The following is a 21,649-nucleotide window of genomic DNA, read 5'->3' as shown; positions in this document are numbered from 1 at the left end:
TCGGATCTGACTCAATGGCACATAACAACAACAACGGACAGGCATATGGTAGTCACTCACTAAGTGCTTGCATTCATTCATACTTTTTGCCAGACACTGTCCTCGATGCTGAGGATACAATCACCAATGAAACAGATACAAAAATCCCTGCCCTCATGTAGCTTATGTTCTCCTAGGGGAAAAACAAGCAGTGAGCAAAATAAATAAGTAAATTACATAGGGCTTGCAGTTTAAAATAGGGTAGTCATCAAGGAAGAGCTCACAGAGAAGCTGACATTTGCATAGACTTGGAGGAGGTAAAGGAGCAAACCACACAGATAACTTGGGGAAGAGAGTGCCAGGCAGAGGAAATGGCAAAAGTCTTAAGATAGGACAATTCTTGCTGTGGTCAAGGAGCAAGCTGGCCAGTGTGGCTGGAATGGAGTGAGGGGGAGAAAGAGTGATATAAGATGAGATCAGAGAAGTAAAGGGGGGATGGTGGCAGGCCAATGTAAGGACTTCAGTTTTTCCTTTAGGGAAAGTGGAGCCATTGGAGGGTTTTGAGCAGAGAGGTGACATGATATGACTTGGGATGTAACAAGATTTAACAGGGCTCTCTGGTGCTGTGTTGAGGATAGGCTGCTGGGAGGAAAGGGTAGAACCAGGCAGACATGTTAGAAGGCTGCTGCTGCTGTCCAGGCTAGAGGTGATGGTGCCTCAACCAAGGTAGTAATGGAAGTGGTGGTACATGGTTAGAGTCTGGAATTGGATGGATGGATGGGTAGATGTGTGGGTGAGTGCACGGATGGCTAGCAAAGAGAAAGAGAAAACAAAAACATTGCCCTAAAAGCTCACAAACTATTTAGAGAGAGAAAATAGCTACCTGAAGAGAGAATTGAACCAGATGAGTGAAATAGTGTAGGTGTGGTGTCTAATGAGTGTGCAGTCTGGGTAGGAAACAGGAATCCAGAGAAAGGAGAGCTCCCTGTGGCCTGGAGCAGTAAGTGGAGACTCACTGCAGTGGGTTGAATCTTGAAGTATGTTGTTGTTGCTGTTGTTGGAAGAGATTGAGTGGATTCTGACTCATAGCAACACTACATACAACAGAACGAATGGGAGGAGAGGGGAAGAAACACTGCTAGATTGTTAGAGACAATTATTGATTTGGGTGAAGGGAAGGGCAATATACCAAAAGCAAGTAACCAACACAATAACACTAAGGAAAAGGAAAACACAGATGGGTGCACAAGAAGTACAGACAACAAACATAAACTCTTTTACATATAAAATACTGCATTAGCAGTGATAACAAATGTTAATCTATGGGTAAAAAGATGGGCAGACAGACTATATGATCAGGTATGTCTAGACAAAAGGGAAAATACCCATGACCATATATAAAGTTGGCAGATGATATTTCTATGTACGTATTTGTATGTGCTGTAGGAATTTCCATATATATAATAGAACTAACAAGGGGCAAAGTTATGATAACTTCTAAGCCATCGCCAATCACCCTGAGGGAGATAGTAGTTCGGCCATGGTTGCAGGGAACATCAAGCTCAATTAGCATAACATACTACACTGAAACATTGTTCTACATCCTACTTTGGTGAGTAGTGACTAGGGTCTTAAAAGCTTGCAAACAGCCATCTATATGCAACAATGGGTCTCTCCTTGTGCACAGCAAAGAGTGAAGAAAACCAAAGTTGTATGGAAAGAATTAGTCCAAGGGACTAGTGGACCATGAGAACCTCAGCCTATATGACCATGAGACTAGAAGAACTAGATGGTGCCCAGCTACCACTGTCAACCACTTGGAAAGGGATCAGTGCAGCAGATCCTGGAGAGAGTGGGAGAACAATGTAGAACAAAACTCAAACTCATAAAAAAAAGACCAGTTTTACAGGTCTGATAAAGCCTGATGAGACCTCCTAGACTATGGTCCCTAGTTACCCTTCAGGTCTGGAATTGAACTCACTCCCATGTCTTCCAGTAAACAATAAACAGACATATAGGGTGAACATTTACATCAGGTAGATACACTCCTTAGAATAATTAATCATGGGAGAACAGAAGAGCAGTATTTGCACAGGGAGACAGCTCAGGAAGCCAAGAGTGCATGAGAAAGAAGGACACAGGGAAGAAGTAACTACAAGGAGGGAGTAAGTGGGAAGAGAGCTGTTACATTGTGGGGAATTGCAGTCAATGTCATCAAACAGAATGCGCATGTACAACAGAAGGAAACACTGCCTGGTCACAATCCTTGCTATGCTTGAGGCTATCATTGCAGCCACTGTGTCAATCTATCTCATTGAAAGTCTTCCCCTTTTTCTCTGACCTCCACTTAGCACAATATCCTTCTCCAGTGACTGGTCCCTTCTGACCACATGAACCAAAGTAGGTGAGACAAAGTCTGGCCATTCTCCTTGAAGGATGAGGAGGATCTAAATCAAAGAGAGGTAGAAGATGGGCTTGCTGGTAGAGGAAATGGTTTGAGCAAAATCTCCATGGTTGGAATGACCATGGTATGTTTAGGGGATGTAAGGAGACCCAAAAGGGTGGAGCATTGAGTAACTGAGTGACTGAGAGTGTGTGTGTGGTTTGTGTGTGTCGGAAGGAGGGAAATGTCTGGTTGATATCATTCCTTGACAGGAATGACTTGAAGCTGAGGAGTGAAGGTGAAGGGGAGTCATGGAGGGCTTTTGGGAAGGCATGCAACAATGTAGAAGAGTAAATTTTAGATCTTTAGAATTGAGTAAGATGAAAAGCTTTTTTTAAAAAAATTTAAAAAAAAAATGTTAAGTGTGATTTGGGGGAAAGTTTACAGAGCATATGCACTTTCCATACAGGAGCTCACATACACTGTCTCATGACATTGACTGCAATTTCCCACAATGCAACAGCTCCTCTCCCACTTCCTCCCCATAGTTACCTCTTCCCTCTGTCCTTCCCTCCCTGAACTCATGCTCCCTGAGCTGTCTCCCTGTACAGACGCAGCCCTTCTATTCTCCCATGATTGATCTCTCCAAGGAGTGTATCTACCTCAGGTAAATGTTCAGCTCATATGCCTGTCTTTTGTTTGGCTGGAAGCCACAAGAGTGGGTTCAATTCCAGACCTGAAGGGTAGTTAGGGGCCATAGTCTCAGAGGTTCTACCAGGCTCTATCAGACCAGCAAACCTAGTCCCTTTTTCTCTTTTTTCTCATGATTTTGAGTTTTGTTCCACATCACTCTCCCACTCCATCCAAGATCTCCTACATACATCTCCCTCCAAGTGGTTGACAGTGGAAGCCGGGCACCATCTAGTTCTGGTCTCAGAGTCAAATAGGCTGAGGATTGCACAGTGTACCAATCACTTGGACTAATTGCTTCCACACGTCTTTGGTTTTCTTCATTCTTCTTTGCTTGGTCCAGGACTTTTTGCAAAGTCCTGGGGTTTTGAGGCGACCTCTTAGCAGCTTCCATGACAGCAATGCAAAGACTGAGTGGAGTTTCTTGCCACATCTCTGTTGCCTGAAATTCAACCAGAGAAACTTGATTCTAATGTATGCTAGATTTCATTAGAACAAGCTAGTCAGGATTCTTTCTGGTACAGATAACAGAAATCAACTCAAACTGCCTAATCAAAAGAAGGAATTTATTGGCCATGTAGCTAAAAAGTCTATGGATACCAGCTTTAGGTACAGTTGGATCTAGATGTTCCAACAATATAAACAAGAATCTATTGCTCCACCATAGCCTCCACAAGACTGAAACAAGAGGAACTAGATGGTGCCCAGCTACCACTTCTGACAGCTTTAATAGGGATCACAATAGAAGGCCCTGGACAGAGTAGAAGAAAAATGTAGAACAAAATTCAAAATCATAAAAAAAGACCAGACTTACTGGTCTAATAGAGACTGGTGGAACTGCCAAGAATATGTCCCTTAGACACTGTTCTGGTTACCTAGTGCTGCTCTGACAAGAATATATACCACAAATGGGATGACCTTAACAAACAGGAGTTTATTCTCTTACAATTTGGAAGTTTTAAGTCCAAGTTCAAAGTGGCAAGCTCTAGGGGGTGTGTGAAAGCCCCTCAACCTTGGGCTTCAGCTCTGCCTCTTGTTCCCAGCCCACTGAAGCTAGAGACATCTCTTCACTCAGGCAGCTACTGGCTGCTGAGGCTAACAAGCCTAAGGTCAACAAATAAAATGGCACAGCCCTGATGTTACCAAACCACACGGCAGGCCATGTAAGTCCATTGTAAGTCCCAAGGTTGACAGAGCATAGCAGGCTGCTGAGCAACGACACGGCTACATGCAAGGTCCAAGCATGCCATAGGCTAGAGACCATTCCCAAGGCTTCTCCTTATATACAGGAAGCAGACCACATCCCAATGGCAGCTACCCAGCTGCTTTTGGTTGATCCCACCATGGAGTTGATTGCCAGTCTCATCATGGAGAATAACTACCACCAGCTGCCTAGCCACTCAATCAGGCCCAGCCAAGTTGACATACAAATTTAACTTCCACAGACACCCTTAAAACCTGGAACTGAACCCATTCCCAGAGATCACCTTTCAGCCAAATAATAGGCTTATAAAGTGAAAAATAATACATGTGAGGAAAATTATCCTCAGAATAATCAACCATATGAGACCAAAAGGGAAGTATTTGTCCAAAAAACAAAGCTCAAAAGGCAGGGAGGGGCAGGAAATATAGGCAAATGGAAATAGGGAACCCAGGGAGGAAGTGGAAAGAGCACTGTTATATTGAGGGGATTGCAACTGATGTCATGAAATCAATGTGTATAAATTGTTGAATGGGAAACTAATTTGCTCTATAAACTTTCACCCAAACAAAAATAAATTATCATTATTTAAAGAATCTATTGCTCCCAACTCTCAGAAATACCTTTTTCTTTTCAGCCTAGTCCTCAAGCAGGCTTTCCCCTTGTGGCACCAAGACCTCTAGTAGCACCAACTAGCAACCCCAGTGTAGTGAGTGCTTCTCTTTTCCCATAGTTCCAACAAAAATTTTGCAGTGGAGTATCCCTGGGTCCAGAGGGGACAAATACCCTGACTGACTGAACTCTTACCAGAAGAAAGGGAAATGGCTGAGGACATGTGAAAAAACATTTTTTTTTTTTTCTGCTATAAGTTTTTCAAAAATTAGTACCACAGATAGAGTCAATCTCTCCATTATACAAAGAGGAGACGGAGGCTCAAAAGGGGATAGGAATTTGCCCACATCAATGGGGGATGGGACTTAGTGAGGACATAATTTTGAGACTTGGGCTGCTGAGGTAGGTGGTGGGACAGAGAAGTCAGAAACAAGTTGTGGTTATGGTGGGGACTGTGTGCCTGGCACATAGTAGGTGTTCAGGTAGGGTACAGCCGAAAAAATGGACCAATGGGTGGACAACCAAATAACCAAATGAGATGTCTTCTCATAACACCAGAACTCCTTATGTTCTGCATTTCAGAGAGTGCCTACTTGAACTTGACTTCTGAGCAGAACCTTTTCCAGGAAGTGAGCCTGGGTGAGAGGCTCAACCTCACAGTAAATGTGGAGGCGTACCCGGGCCTGCAAGGCTTTAACTGGACCTACTTGGGACCCTTCTCTGACCAGTCCAAGCTCAATTTTGCCACCACCAACAACACATACAGGTACCACCTATCAGCTGCCATCTTCACAGCCAGTTGGGGAATCCTTCAGGCAGGTTCAAGACACTTGGATCATGCCTCAACCTTGCTGTGTATCCTTGGGCAATTCCTTCCCTTTCTCTGTCTCACTTTCCCTGACTATGTATAACCTCAATATCAGCCACCCTGTGTTGGAGATTTGGATTAAACTGGCTTATCCTCCTGTCCCACATCCTTGGGAAATCTAATGGCCACCTCAAAATCCCACCATTTCTTGGGGGTATACATTCTCATAATCAATCAGGAACCCTCAATCTCATTTTTTCTCCCCTTCCATGGTAAACCTAGATGCAGAAAACAGACCCTCACCCCATGATTTCCACTCATATGCATGTTCCTAAAAATAATTTGCATGGGATATCCACCACATACATAGGTTTAGTGGCTAGATGGTGTTAACATTGCATAAGAGCAAATACTTCTAAATTCTTTAAAGAACTGTGTTCAACCACCCTGAGAATTTCTCATTGGCTGCTCTTCTCTAGAGCCTCAAAACTCCTCTCAGAATATGCAACCTGACTCCTCATCCTCTCCTTTCTGCTCACATGTCTCCACCCCAGAATCCTGTCTATTCCACACATACAACATATTAGAGATCCATTTTTCCTGTTCCCTTTTGGACCGTGTCCTCAAGGACTTACCTCTACCACCCAAAGCGGCCTAGTGTTTATTAGTGGTCATTTTCTAAATAAGAACATTTCCTCCTTAAATAAGAACATTCCTTCCTTAAGGGGAACACTGATAACAGGTGTTAAAGCAATCATTTCTTTCCATTTTTTGATTGGAAGAAGGTACAGCTCAGTCAGGTTGCACACCACAGCTTCCCCTCCCGTACTCATGGCACACACCTCTCATCCATTTTCTTCCTGATCCGTGTTTTTCAAATGAACACAGCCATAAACTTTTAGTGTCTTCATATGAAAGCAGAGGAAGCTTAGAACTTGGTGCTTTCTCTTCTTATCTCTCCCAGTTTCAAATACTTTTATCTCTTAATAGCTAGCGCTCTTTAGATCTACAGTTGGGCTCAATGCATTCGAGCTCAATACAACCTTCTTTGTAGTTTTAGCCTTCTTCCAGAAAATCAGCTTAGTCTGCCCCCATAGCCACTCTGTTTCCTGACAACGTCACTCTCCCTGGCATACAGAGAATCCTTGCCCTTCTTGTGCTTGTTATCCGTGGGGTTGGACTTCTTCCAGAAAATTCTATGTGTTTATAGAACTCTCACCATGTTTGTGGGAGCACAATTAGCATGAAAAGCTCTAATCCAGTTTTGGACTCTCCTGTGGAGTCTAAATGCAGCCTCAGAGTCCTTCTCAACACAGTCCCTCAGGCCGTATTTCCATCACAGTTGGCTTATGAGAGGAGATCTTTTTGCCATCCCTGGGCTAGATAATCCACAAAATTCTCTGGAGTTCTTTAGTACACGAAGCCCAAACCTCGTAGATTCCTGGACTCTTTCTTGTCCACTGACAGAACCAACAGGGCTATTGCCTGCTCCTCATCTTCCTTTCTGGTCTTTTCTGGCCAGGCTTTCTATCTTCCTCTAGTCTAGAGTAGAAGTTCTGAATCTGTGTCCCTTGGGAAGGGACTGGTATGTAGATAGATAAGCTGAAGGGGTCCAAACAACAAAGAGACTGTAAGAAAAGAAACGTGGAGATACCCTGAACAAACACAGCAGTCTGGGGCCAGCAGTGAAGGGACAGAAGAGCCTGGGCCTCAGCCACTGTGACCATCACCAAATTTACCTTTATTATAAGATTGTGTTTGTAATGGTGACTTTGTATCATCAAAAAAAAAAAAAAAAGTTAAATTACTTTCCATTTAACGAGTAAATGTTATTTACATTGAATGATCTTAAGAATTGGCATGTGTAGGAGTGCTGTACTCCCAAGGCCCAGCTCAATGAGTTTGCCCTTTGAATACTGGAGATTTTAGTCTAGCTGTAGCTGCAGGTATTTTCCAAGCAAGAGGTGGTATTGTGCTATAATTTATTTATCTTAAAAGGTCTTATTGAGATATATAGATCCTTGGGTGGCATCAATGGCTTACTCTCAGCCACTAGTAAGAAAGCGGGCTGTTTGAATCCACCCAGCAGTGCCATGAAACAAAGTTCTGACGGTCTGTTTCTGTAATGATTACAGCCAAGGAAGCCCTGGGGAGGCAGTTGTACTCTGAACACATGAGAGCTCTGTGAGTCAGAGGTGACTCAACAGCAATGCTCCAGTTTTTGTGGTTTTTTCATTGAGATAGAATTCACATATTACCCAACTCAACCATTTAAAGTTTATAATTCCATGCCTTTTAGTATAATCATAGATATGTATAACCATCACCACAGTCAATTTTGTAACATTTTCATCACCTCAAAAAGAAACCCCATACTCATTAGCTATTGTTCTTCCATCCTTTGACTCCCCCATCTCCTACCCCTAACCAACCACTAATCTACTTTTGTCTCCATAGATTTCCCTATTCTGGACTTTTCATATAAATGAACTCATACATGTGGTCTTTTATGACTGGCTTCTTTCACTTACTATGATGTTTTCAAGGCTCGTCCACATGGTAGCACGTATCAGTACTTCATTCTGTTTCGTGTCTGAATAATATCCCATTTTGTGTACATATTTCATTGTGTTTATCCATTCGTCTGTTAGTGAACAATTGGGTTGTTTCCATCTTTAGCAGTTATAAATAATGCTGCTATAAGCATTCATTTACAAGTTTCTGTGTGGATATATGTTTCATTTGCTATGAATTATTTTTCAAAGCTATTCATTACCAAAACAATACATATTCATGATGGACAAATTATAAAATAGATATTAAGAAAAGAATCAAATAAGAATAATCTATCTCAATAAGCCAAAAGTAACTCTGTTGGCATTTCCTCCTAGGCCTTTTCAATTAAAAAAAAACAAAAACCTGTCGCCATTGAGTCAATTGCAACTCATAGTGACCATATAGGACAGAGTAGGACTGCCCCTCAAAGAATTTCCAAGGCTGTAATCTTTATGGAACCAGACTGCCACATCTTTCTCCTGTGGAACAGATGGAGGGTTCGAACTGAGCCACCAGGGATCCTTTTTCAGTAATAAAGAGTACCATTAAATTGAGTGCATGCAATGAGTCAAGCTCTGTATCGAGCACTCTAATTACATATCTCTGTAATCCTCAGATCAACTTTGGGAATTAGTTACCATCAGTATTGCCCTCAGAAAAGGAAGCAGAGGATCAGAGAGGTTAAGTACATGCCTGAGAACACACAGCTAAAAAATGGCAGCACCAGGACTTGAACCTCAGTCTCTCTAGCCCCAAAGCCTGTAACCCAGGGACATACATACTGTCTCTCGTTCCACTCACAGTCCCTTTCGGCAGATTGGCATATGAGGAATGGCAGCTGACATTTTCAGCAGAGATTGTTGCTCTTGTGCAAAGATAGTCCAGTGATGGTGGTAAAAGTAGGTATAGTCAGCGGGTGCCTGTGAGGTACCTCACAGTGTCAGTAATTTACAGAAGTCACCTCTGTTAAACCTCAGGACAAAACCACTTTACAGATAAGAAAACCAATTAAGGAAATAGGGTTAGTGGTTTCCCCAGGCCTCAAGGCACTCTCAGCTTGGATGCCCAGAACTTGTAATCAAAAATAAAACAAACCCCTTCCTGTTATTGTCTAAGCCTTAATCCCTGGTAGGGGCCATGCTGGGGCTGGGACTCATCTGAGACCACCTGTTCCAATCCTGCAGGTACACCTCCACCCTCTCCCTGCCTCGCCTGAAACCCTCTGAAGCTGGTCACTATTCCTTTCTGGCCAGAAATGTGGGAGGCTGGAAATCTCTGACCTTCGAGCTGACCATTCGATGTGAGTGATGGGATGGAGCTGGGGGCATGGATTCTTGGGGCCACCTAGAGAAATGGGCTTCACTAGGGGAGAGGGTATAGGAGGGGCTGGGATGAGAAGGCTCAGTGGGGGACAGTGGAGTGAGACTTGGGCCCTCTGGTCTGACCCTTCCTCTTCTGTCTTTTTTTTCCTCCTCAGACCCTCCAGAGGTAAAGGTGACATGGACCCTCATCAATGGCTCTGATGCTCTGCTCTGTGATGTCACTGGGTACCCACAGCCCAACGTGACATGGCTGCAGTGCCAGGGCCACACTGATAGGTAAGTGAGCTTGGCCCACCTTCCCCACCTGTCCTGAGAGGCTGGAGCAGGGCTGGGCCCCCCATCCGTGGGAGGGGCACTCTAGGAGTCCTGCCCTCAGTGTTGGACATGCCACAACTCTGAGCCACATTTTGCCTGTTCCAGGTGTAATGGGGCTCAGGAACTGGTGTTAGAGGATCCATACCCTGAGGTTCTGAGCCAGGAACCCTTCCACAAGGTGACTATCCGGAGCCTGCTGACCATTGGAGCCCTGGGACACAACACCACCTATGAGTGCAGGGCCCAGAACTGGGCAGGGAATGCCTCCCACTCCTTCTGGCCCATCTCTGTTGGTGAGTCTCTCCTCCTGATCTTCTCCATGCTAGGGTGGGAGGGGGCCCAGTAAACTGCCCCTACCCCCAGGTGGAGCCAGGGCCAGAAGTCCAGTTGGAGCAGATCCTAGCAATGCTGAATTCCACCTCTCTGAGCCCAATTTCAGGCACCTCTTGCCCATCAGGTCTCCTGAGGCAGTGAGATGGGGACATCTAGAATCTTGTGGGCTGTACTGTGGGGGAGACCAGCAGAAGGGAGCAGACACAGGTTCAGAGAGAAGGAAGCCTGAAGCAAGTGCAGTTTAACTTATATACCTCCACTCATATTTCCTGCACCTTCATTAAATCCTTCAAAATGTATACTTGGCCTCCACTGTGCACCAGGCACTTGCTCAAGGCAGGGATCCTGTGTCTCCATAGAGCTTGACGTCTTATCAGGGATATGGGCAATGAGCAAGTAAACCCGGGCCCCACCTCCCATCCAGGGCCAGCCCTTGGAGATGCCCTCCATCTCCCCATGCCCCTCCTGCCCTGAGGCACAGTCCCATTCATTCAGGGTCACTACTTACGAGGTCACATGGGCTGCTGGCCAGGCTGTGTCTGCCCAGAGGAAGGGGTGCCTTTTACTGATTTACAGAAAGCTTCCAGATGGGTTAGTTCTCTGATTCTGAGAGGTCACAGCTGCAGAGAACTGCAGCACCTTCAGGTCTTTTAATAACCACTTTTCAGCATCCACTAGGTGCCAGACCTCAGTGAGGCTCTCTGGGCCCACAGAGGATGGAGAAGATCACTGGCCTCAGCCTAGCTCGGATGTGATCACTCATGGACCCTAGCTGCTGGTCTTGGAGTGCCTATGGCCAGGGCCCGACCCTGCCCCCCTCTGGCTGTGGCTGCTTCCAGTCTCGCTGCTTCTGACTGTGTTAGAATAATAAAGCCAGCCTTCCACTGATGCTTGCACAGGGCCAGGCATTATGCATTCTCTCAATTAGCTCTCACAGCCCTAGGAAAGAAATCTAATTTTCCTTTCCATTTTGGGAAGCCTGAAGCTTATGAAGAAGTCACAGACTCAATGTCAAACACCCCCTGCCATATATTCCTACTGCTGCTGTAACAGAAATACCACAAGTGGGTAGTTTTAAAGAGCGTAAATTTATTTTCTCATGGTTTAAGGGAGTAGACATCCAAATCCAGGCACCAGCTCCAGGGAGGCCCTCTCACTGTTGGCTCTGGAGGAAGATCCCTTTCAGTTTCCATAGACTCAGCCTCCTTGATTCCCAGGTGATCTCCATGTGGCATGCATCCTCCCCTCTTTGCTTACTTCTCTGTGTCTAACCTGCTCTCTTTATATCTCAAAAATGAGTAGGTTTAAAACACACCCTACAGTGGACAGGCTGAACTATTAGGTGTGTCTATGAAGCAGGGAGTGTACCCAAGACCATATATAGGGTTGGCAGACAATGGTCCTATAAATGTATTTGTATGATCTGAATTCCCAGGTGTATGGGAGCTCTGGTAGCATAGTGGCTAAGACACTTGCCTGCTAACCAGACGGCTGGCGGTTCAAACCCACCAGCCACTCCTCGGAAGGAAGGTTGGGCAATCCTACTTCCATAGTGATACTGCCTCGGAAACCCAAGGAGGGGTCGCTATGAGTCGGGGACGACTCCACGGCATATAACAACAACAACAACAACAATAGTAGAGCTGACAAGGGACAAAATTGTAGTCACTTCTTGGTCACAGCCAGCTACCCAGAGGGACCGAGTAGTTGAACCTGTGAGCTCGGGACTGTAGTCTCAGGGGACATCAAGCTCAATTGGCATGACCTACTACACAAAACATTGTTCCACCTCCTACTTTGGCAAGTAGCGACTGGGATCTTAAAAGCTTGCAAGCTGCCATCTAGATGCAACAATGGGTCTCTCCTCGTCCAGAGCAAAGAAGAATGAAGAAAACCAAAATTCATGGAAACAATTAGTCCTAGTGACTGGTACACCATGCGATCTGCAGCCTATATGACTATGAGACCAGAAGAACTAGATGGTGCCCGGCTACTACTGTCAACCACTTGGAAGGGGATCTATGTAGGAGATCCTGGATAGAGAGGGAGAACAATGTGGAACAAAACTCAAAATCATTTGGGAAAAAAAAGGGGGACCAGATTTGCTGATCTGATAGAGCCTGGTGGAACCACTGAAACTATGGCCCCTAGCTGCCTTTCAGGTCTGTAATTGAACACACACCTGTGGCTTCCAGCCAAGCAAAAGACAGGCATAGGAGTTGAACATTTACCTGAGGTAGATACACTCTTTGGAGAGAACAATCATGGGAGAAAGAAGGGCTGTTTATGCGCAGGGAGACAGCTCAGAGGGCAGGAGTGCATGAAGGGATAGACACAGGGAACAGGTGACTGTGGGGAGGAAGTGGGAGGCGAGCTGCTGTATTGCGGTGAATTGTAGTCAATGTCATGAGACAAAGTGTATGTGCACTGCTGTATGGAAAGTGAATTTACTCTGTAAATTTTTGCCCAAATCATAATGAATAAATAAATAACACACCCTACACTGATAAGGCCTCATTAACATAACAAAGAAAATCCTACTCCCTAGTGGGGTCACATCCACAGATATGGAGGTTAGGGTTCCAAAATATGCTTTAGAGGGACACAATTCAATCCATAATACTCCTAAATGGCAGCGGTGAGATGTGACCTCTGACCCAAGCTTTTGACCTGGTTTTGTGTGTCAGTGCTAACTCATAGTGACCCTATAGAACAAAGTAGAACTTCCCCATAGGGCTTCTTATGTTGTAATTGTGATTTACGAGAGCAGATTACCAGGTCTTTTCTTCCGAGAAGCAGCTGGTGGGTTCTAACTGCTGACTTTTCTCTTCGCAGCTGAGTACTTAACTCCTTCTTGACCTGGGTAAACCAAAAAACCCAAACCCACTGTCACCGAGTCGATTCTGACTCAGAGCAGCCCCTATTGGGTTTCCAAGGCAGTAAATCTTTATGGAAGTAGATTGCCCCATCTTCCTTCTATGGAGCTGCTGGCAGGTTTGAACCACCAACCTTTTGATTAGCAGTCAAGTGCCTTAGGCACTATGCTACCAGAGCTCCTTTGACCTGGGTAAGGGGATGAAAATTGTGTCTTTTACACTACGTCTAGAGAGCTAAGGATATGATCCAAGGAAGAGGAGACCCAAGGGTCATGAACCCCACTTTTAGATCCGTGAAGGGCCATGTGGTCCCATAGGGCACATGAGGAAGCTGCAGGGAAAACACTGGGAAGGCAGTTGTCAGTCCACCTTCTAGGAGGCTTTCTGACCAAGCTGCCCAGAGTTGTAGGAGGTGAGGAGTGCCCACCCCCTGGGCATCCCTCTCTCACAGGGACAAGCTGCTGCAGAGGGGTTCCTTGTACTGGCAGAGGTGGGACTGCATTACCTCAGCCACAGGAGGCAGAGCTGTTTGGGGTTGGAGATGAGAGAGGTGGAAGGCCAGTCCTCCCTGCCAATGTCTGGGGAGGGTCTGCGGGAGAGGCTCAAGGCGCTTCCTGGTAACAGGACAAATTCATTCAGTCAACAAGTGTTACTGAGCACCTACTGCATTCCGGGCAGTGCACCGACCTGATCTCAATGTGGGGAGAGGGGGTAGAGGTCTCCTTGCCTGCTCACTGCTCTGCTCTGTCCCTTCTAGAAAACAGTAGACAGCCCCTTGAGGAGCCCCTCTTCACGCCAGTGCTGGTCGCCTGCATGTCCATCATGGCCTTGCTGCTCCTGCTACTATTGCTGCTTCTGTACAAGTACAAACAGGTGAGCCAGATGGCCTGAATGGGCTGAAGTGGGGATGGGCCTGCACCCTGTGAACCAAATCCAGGATGGCACCACCATGATGTGCAGACCCACTGACTCTCACTCTATCAACCAGCCATTCAGCCAATAGCTCTCCAGTAACCACCTATTGTAAGGAACTCTGGTGGTGCAGAGCCTAAGGCATTTGACTGTTAACCAGAAGGTCGGTGGCTCAAACCCACCAGCCACTCTGTGGAAGGAAGATAGGGTGATCTACTTCTGGAAAGATTTACCACCTTGGAAACCCAAAGGGGGTCACTATGAATTGGAATTGACTCAATGGCAGTGAGTTTGGTTTTTTTTGAGTGCCTGTTGCATGCCAGGGAGCTCTGGTGGTATAGTGCCTAACACACTTGACTGCTAACCAGAAGGCTGGAGGTACAAACCCACCACCCACTCCTCGGAAGGAAGATTGGGCAATCTACTTCCATAGAGATACCATCTCAGAAACCCAAGGAGAGGTCACTATGAGTCAAATCGAATTGACTTGATGGCAGTGAGTTCGGGTTTTATTTTTATGGTAATTCAAAACACAATGGCCACTGAGGGGTTTACTGTCCAGTGGAGGGAACAGTCACTCATCAAAAACTATGTGAGTGAGGGCACAGATTACAGAGAAAGAGATGTTATGAGGAGAGGAATGGGAGAGGGAAAACATGGGGTTCTGTCCCAGAGGGCTCCCAGGCACCCAGTGCAGACCAGGTGGGGCTGCACACACAGGTAGGACATCACAGGGCCAGGCCTGTGTCTCATCTCCAGTAGTGAGTAATCTAGTGGAGGAGGTAGAATTAGTTAATATTATTAATCAAAGCTGCCATTTATTGCACATTTGATGTGCAGTCTGCTGTTTTGAGGGCTCAATAAGTGATAACATATTTAGGGGTATTTTTACAGCATTTGTCACCTACATCATCTCATGTAGTGGCCTCAACAAGCATGTGATATAGACAGTGTTATTAACCCCATTTGACAGGGTAGGAAGTTGAGGTCCCCAGAAGTTGTATAACTAACTCTAGGTCCAACCCTGAGGGACTGACTCCAAAGCCATACTTTTTGCCATTATGTGAAACGTCTTCCCTATGAATCATCTCATTGTACCCTCACAGCTACCCAGAGGCTGGGGCTACAATAGTCCACATTTTACAATTAGGAGACTGAGACTCAGTAAGGTTGAAGAACCTGCCCAGAGGAGTGAGGGGTATTGTGGGAACTGCCTCCCACTCAGTACCCAAGGTCTCAATCACAGTTAAGGGCCAGTGGCATCAGCTGCTGAGAAAGGCCAGGCTTAGAGGGCTGTGGGAGGTCAAGACAAAAGTAGGACTAGGGATACTGGACAGAGAAGAGAACATTGGTGGGGTTTCCTTGAAGGATGGAAGGTATGCAGGAGGGGAAGTGAGGCATTGGGAAAGGGTATCTTTGGGGGAGAAGGCCATGTGTACAAAGGGGCAGGCAAGGGCAAGACCCGGGAAAGTTCCAGAAATGTTAGTGTCTGGAAAAGGAGGCAGAAGGAGATAGGGCCAGGTTGGGAGTACGATGGGTGGGACCACATTCTATAAGTCCAGGGCCATCCATAGGTTTGAACAAGAAGTGATGTTATTTCAGGGTGAATAACCCACATTGTGAAAGAGCTCTGGTGGCATAGTGGGTAAGGGATTAGTGTGGCTGCTAACCAGAAGGTTGGCAGTTCAAACCAACAAGCTGCTCTGAGGGAGGAAGATGATGTGATCTACTTCTGTAAAGATTTATAGCCTTGGAAACCCAATGAGGGTTAGTATGAGTCAGAATTGACTCGATGGCAGTGAGTTTGGGTTTGTTTTTTTTTTGTAACCCACATTGTAGGGTCCTTTGCTGCCCTTTATTCCCCACACCTGCCTAGGGGGTTTTACTGGGGGAAGAGGATTTGGAGTAGAATTGTGGGCAATACTGTGAAGGCTCCATGGGGTTGGGCTCTCTACACTTATGCCAGCAACCAGCAGGAAGAGACAGCTCCAAGCATATCCCCCAAGAAAACAGAACCCAAGTCAGGACTTCCAGCTCTGACACTGTTTTGCCATGTGACCTTGTTGAGTCACTGTCCTCTCTGGGCTTCAGTTTGCCCATGTGTACAATGGAAATGGGTGAACCTTAACAGCTCATCCTCCTCTGACATTTTAAGAGGCTACTGGTGGTGTAGCTTAAGAGCCAGGGGTTGGGAGTTAGATAGATCCAGGTCCAAATTCTGCTTCTGCCAGTTTCAGGCTAAGTGATCTTGGGAAAATTGGCATCTATAAGACTCTGTTTCTCCATCTGTAAAATGAGGTTTTAATGGCAGTCACCCCACCAGGCTGTTATGATGATTCAATGACAAAACATGTGTAGAGGACTTAGCATGGTGCTGGAAACAGACAGTACTCAGTAGCGGATGCTGCACACCCCCATCCCAGAAAGGAAGTGGGCTGACGAACAAAAGTTAGCTCATACATCTTGGTATTAAAGGGATCTCTGAGGTTGGGCATCTCCTTGACCACAGACTCAAAGTGTTCACCCACCTCCAGAGACTGGACCTCGCTCATTGTGGCCACCTGTTCCTTCTTTGAGTAGCTCTGACTATTGGAAAGTTCTTCCTTATATGGAGCTGAAAATGGCCCAGCCACAGAGCAGAGATTCCAGAGAATAGCCGGGCCCCCCTGGGCTCTTTCTTCCCTGGTCTGAACAGCTCCCCTTGGTCATGCTTTACAGATACCTTCCCTTCTCTCCATGGGAACATTTTTGGAACAAAAATTTCCAATCACCTCCTCATTTCCTACCTGTAAATCCAACTGCTTCTGAGCCACCTCCAGGCCAGAGAAGGAGAATATGCCATGGGACAAGACCTTGAAGGGTCAAGATGGCCATTCCCCTGCCACAGTGCCTGCCATTCAATCCTCTTGCTTTGCCCCATAGGGTTCTGAGCCTTGGCCCTTTACTGGAGACTCGGCCTGGCCAGTCCTCACTGCCCAGGCCTGGATGGAGGGTGCTCTAGGCCTTGTACTCCCTGGACATGGGAGGGTTATTTCTGCCTCAGGGCTGAGTCATCGCATTTCTGGCCCCCAGGGAGACCACAAGGGGAGCCAAGGAGGAAGAGAAAAGGGCAGGAGTCAGCAGGCTGGGAGGAGGGGCACGGAGAAGACAGGGGAACGGGGAAAGGGATGGAGGATCACTTGAGAGGCCGAGATTCTGGGGCTAGAGCTGAGTTCTGAGGGTAGGAGAGCATTGGAGATGGACAGGGTGGTGGTCCCCTGAAACCTCTAGTGGGAGTTGTTCAAGTCTCCACCTTCCCACTACAGAGAACTCCTACCCACCTAGAACCAGAAGGCCCAGGTGGGAAGGGGGTCTTTGATGACTACATTCCACCTCAGTCCCTGCAGGGGGAGTAGGAGGGAATGGAGCTAGTCCTATTGTGAGGAGTATAGGAGATGACATATGTTGAGTGTCTAGCAAGTGCCCTGCTCACAGGAAGTGCTCATAGAGCTGCTATCCTTATGTTTACTACTACATTATTTAATCTGGCTTGGGGCACCCCATCTAGACCTCTCTCTAATGGTTCTCCTGGGGAGGGGGTGCCCTCCTGGGTAGAAGCCCTGGGAGCCACACATGAACTCAGCCTGCAGGAGCCCTTTCCAGAGATAGCCCAGGCCAGTCTGGGGACTAAGCATCCAGCCCTGGTGGTGGACAAGCACAGCAGAGGAAGGGAGGTGGGGAGACCGGAGACAGGAGGGCGAGGGCTCAGTCCTCCTCCAGGTACAGGAGTCTAGGATCTTGAGAACTGAGATTCCAGACAAACAACCTCTTCCTCCTTTGATTCTCCTTCCCAACATCCCCTGCCCGGATGGAGGTGGGAAGGGGCTGACTCAGGCCCAGCTGCAGAGGTTACAGAGAAAGGAGAAGTGGTAAGGAGAGAAAACAACCTCAGCCAGAGGCTCCTAGAGATGGAAGTGGCCAGCAGAGGTCAAAGATGCCCCCTTTTCATGCTCTGTCTCTCAGGTTGGAAAGGCACCCACCTTTCCAACCCTCCAAGGGCTGGAGTCCTTGAGACTCTGAAGTTCTTTTTTAGATCCTATTACAGACTATGCTCCTAAGACATAACAGATGTTCTTAAATTTACCTGCAGGTTTCCCTTCTAATGAGAACTTGGAAGTTCTTCCTTATGTCTAACTGTAGTTTTCTCTCCCAAACTACCCTCTGGAGTCTTTGCTTCTAATCAGCATAAGGCTTGCAGCCTCAAGCCACCTCACCACCCCAACATCCATTCATACACCTTTAGCTTCCCTGGAGCTGGGGGTGCCCAGGGAGGAGCCCAGCTCCAAGCATAAGCCAGCTGGGCTCTGCCCTCAAGGCCTGACCAGAAAACAAGTTGATCTGCTGACTCAAGGCCTCAGTGTCCTTCACTGCCCCATCCAAGCTTCCACTTTCCCCCTAAACTCAATCTTCCATCAGCACTTCTCATGGGCACTGCTGGCAGAATGTCCCCTATGCAGCTGACACCGACTGGAGTGGCAAAAGAGAGAGACAGGCCCTCTGCTTCCCAGATCTGGGCCCTGCCTTGCTGGCTACACGTAAAACCTGACAAGGAATTCCAGTCTTTCCAAAGGTCCAATAAGCATCCTCCAAATGCTTATTGTCCAGTGGGATAGTCTCCCTTTCTCTCTCCCTCACTAGTTTCAATACATAAAGTTACATCATGTTACTCTAGACCCTCAAGGGCTTCTCACTGCAGCTAGAATAGAATCTACACACATCATGGCCGTCAAGCCCCTCCTGCCCATCCACGTTCTACCCCATCTCTCAGGCCATACTGGCCACCTTCCTGTCCCTCCAACTTGCCAGGATCTGCCTACCTTCACATTTGCTGTTCATGGTGCTTGGAAAATTCTCCCTCCTGATTACTATGTGGCTGGCTCCTCCTCCTCGTTCAGGTCTCAACTCAAAGGTCACTCACTTCCACAGAGGCCTTCCCTGACTTATCCTAAATTGTACTCACCCCATCAGTTTCTCTCTCAAAAAAAAAAAAAGTCTCTGAGTTGATTGAATCCAATTCATGGCGACCCCGTGTGTGTCAAGTAGAACTGTCCACAGGGTTTTCAGCGGCTGTAACCTTACGCAGAAGGAGCCTTTGTGGTGCTGCTGGAACCACAAAGTCCTTATCACCTATCACATAGGGCCAATTATCACAGTAAGTTGAAGCAGGAAAGCAAAAGAATTATTAAGTATCGATACCCAAGGAGACAGAGAGCATTGTTTCTCTGAAAAGTCTGTCTTCCTGAGCTGAGAAAAAGTTAGGGTTTTTAAAGAGAATTTGGTTCAGGGGTGGGGGGCTTGAAGAATGCTGACAATGTCATCGTCTTGTTATCAGGATGAGTCACCTCTTCCTGTGAACTTTTTGTCACAGTGGTCAGTGATGTAGAGCCTGCCTTAGTCAGAATTGTTTTGTAAACTCTTTGTACTTGTCCGGGAAGATTAACTCTAGAGAGGGGAAAAGTGTGGGAGTCAGGACACTCAGGCCTCTTGGCTGGGGATGTCCCTGTTTTTTCCTTATCTTGGTTGCTTGGTGTCTCTTTTCTCAGGGCATCCTGCTCCATAAACCGCAGTTACCAGCTAAAAATGGGCAGTGGGTTTACATCACATGCTCAAAGGGATGTGTAAGCAGAGAAAACAGCCTAGAGTGACTAATCTATTGACACAGAAGGAGGGATAGGGAAAAGAAAGATTAAAAAATTAGCCATCATGGTTAATGTCTACCCTCATCATAGCTGTTCATTTGTTATACTTCTGGAATTTCTCAGCAAGATGGTTTCCCTAGCCCTTCAACAGTGTACTGCTTAAGGCATTTGGCTACTAACCAGAGGGTCGGCAGTTCAAACCCACCAGCCGCTCCACAGAAGAAAAATGAGGTAGTCTGCTTTCATGAAGATTTACAGCTGTGGACACCCAGTGGGGGTCATTAGAAGTCTAAATGGACTCAATGGCAGTGAGTTTGGTTTGGTTTTTGGAATGTTATGGAGAGGTCCCTGGATGGTGCAACTTGTTTGCACTCAACTAGCAACCTAAGGCTGGCAGTTTGAACCCACCCAGCAGTACTGTGGAAGAAAGGCCTGGAAATCTGCTTCTGTTAAGATTACATCCAAGAAAACTCTATAGAGCAGTTCTGTAATACCTGGGGTCACCAGGCTACAGGTCTGGCTTTTGATTTAATCTTTTCTTCTTCTTTTTTTAAAAATTTTTATTGTAATTGGGGTGGAAGTTTACAGAGCAAATTTAGTTTCCATACAGCAGTTCATACATGTTTTCTCTCATGACATTGACTGCAATTCCCCACAATGTAACAGCTCTCTTCCCACTTCCTCCCTATAGTTACCTCTTTCCTGTGTCCATCTGTAATACGCATTCCTGCTCCCTGAGCTATCTCCCTGTACAAATATTGCCCTTCTCTTCTCCCATGATTGATTGCTCTAAGGAGTATATCTACCTGATATAAATGTTCACCCTATATGCCTGTCTATTGTTTGGCTGGAAGTCATGGGAGTGAGTTCAATTTCAGACCTGAAGGGTAACTAGGGGCTATAGTCTAAGGGGTCTCACCAGATTCTATCAGACCAGTAAACCTGGTCTCTCTTTTTTTTTTTTTTTTTTATGATTTTTGAGTTTTGTTCCACATCATTCTCCCATTCTATCCAGGATCTCCTGCACTGATCCCCTTTGAGTGGTTGACAGTGGTAGCCGGGCACCATCTAGTTCTTCTGGTCTCATTGTCATATAGGCTGAGGTCTGCATGCTCCGCTAGTCCCTTGGACTAACTGTGCCCATGCATCTTTGCTTTTCTTCATTCTTCTTTGCTCTGGATGAGGAGAGACCCTTTGTTGCATCTAGATGGCTGCTTGCAAGCTTTTAAGACCCCAGTCTCTGTTTACCAAAGGAGGCTGTAGAACAATAATTTTGTGTAGTATGTTATGTCAATTAAGCTTAATGTCCCCTGTGACCATAGTCCCAAGCCCACAGGTCCAACTACTCACTCCCTCAGGGTGGTTGGCTGTGGCTAAGAAGGTATTATAATTCTGCCCCTTGTTAGCTCTATTGTATTTATTATTTAATCTTATGGAAGCAGAGCTCCAGGTCTTTCTTTCCTCCACAGTGCCACTGGGTAGATTCAAACTATCAACCATATGGTTAATAGCCAGGTGTAAATCATTTGTGCCACTCTGGGACCTTCTATCCCATTACTCTGCTTAATTTTCTTCACAGCACTATTTGAAAAATCCCTATATATGTATTCATTTGAGGTTAATGCCTGTCTCACCTATTAGAATGCAAACTTTATGAGGGATGTACTTTGTCTTCAACTTTGAATCAACAATGCCTGACACAAGTGCTCAGTGAATGAAGGGATGGGAGGAAGGATGGAAAGATGTTTAGATGGATGGATAGACCTCAAATTCCACCCTCTCTCCTGGCTCAGAAATGTCAGGCCCCTCAGAGGTTATCTGGCACAATGCCATCAATACACAGGTAGGGAAACTGAAGCTCAGAGAAGGGAAGGTCACATGGTAAGGCAGAGTCAGAGATGGGACTAGACCCTCAGTGAAGTGTTCATGAGATGACTTGATGCCTTTCACCATATCAGGCTACCCCTAGCCTTCAGCCCAGTGC

General features: G+C 46.3%; 1 protein-coding gene across 1 annotated transcript in view; it reads left to right on the top strand.

The window, feature by feature from the left end:
- CSF1R (colony stimulating factor 1 receptor) overlaps window positions 1-21,649 on the top strand; it is a 41,522-nt gene that overhangs the window by 11,130 nt on the left and 8,743 nt on the right. Inside the window, exons 6-10 of the mRNA XM_042781347.1 lie at window positions 5,448-5,631; window positions 9,414-9,529; window positions 9,707-9,827; window positions 9,972-10,159; window positions 13,833-13,948. Of these exons, the coding sequence (XP_042637281.1) occupies window positions 5,448-5,631; window positions 9,414-9,529; window positions 9,707-9,827; window positions 9,972-10,159; window positions 13,833-13,948 (725 nt within the window). The remainder of the gene's footprint in view (window positions 1-5,447; window positions 5,632-9,413; window positions 9,530-9,706; window positions 9,828-9,971; window positions 10,160-13,832; window positions 13,949-21,649) is intronic.

The sequence above is a fragment of the Orycteropus afer genome, unplaced genomic scaffold, assembly GCF_000298275.1.
Source record: "Orycteropus afer afer isolate SDZICR_OR568_19922 unplaced genomic scaffold, OryAfe1.0 scaffold00110, whole genome shotgun sequence".
In the NCBI taxonomy this organism is placed as follows: domain Eukaryota; kingdom Metazoa; phylum Chordata; class Mammalia; order Tubulidentata; family Orycteropodidae; genus Orycteropus; species Orycteropus afer.
Note: the sequence above shows the minus strand (reverse complement) of the source record. Positions and strands in the feature narration are given on the sequence as shown.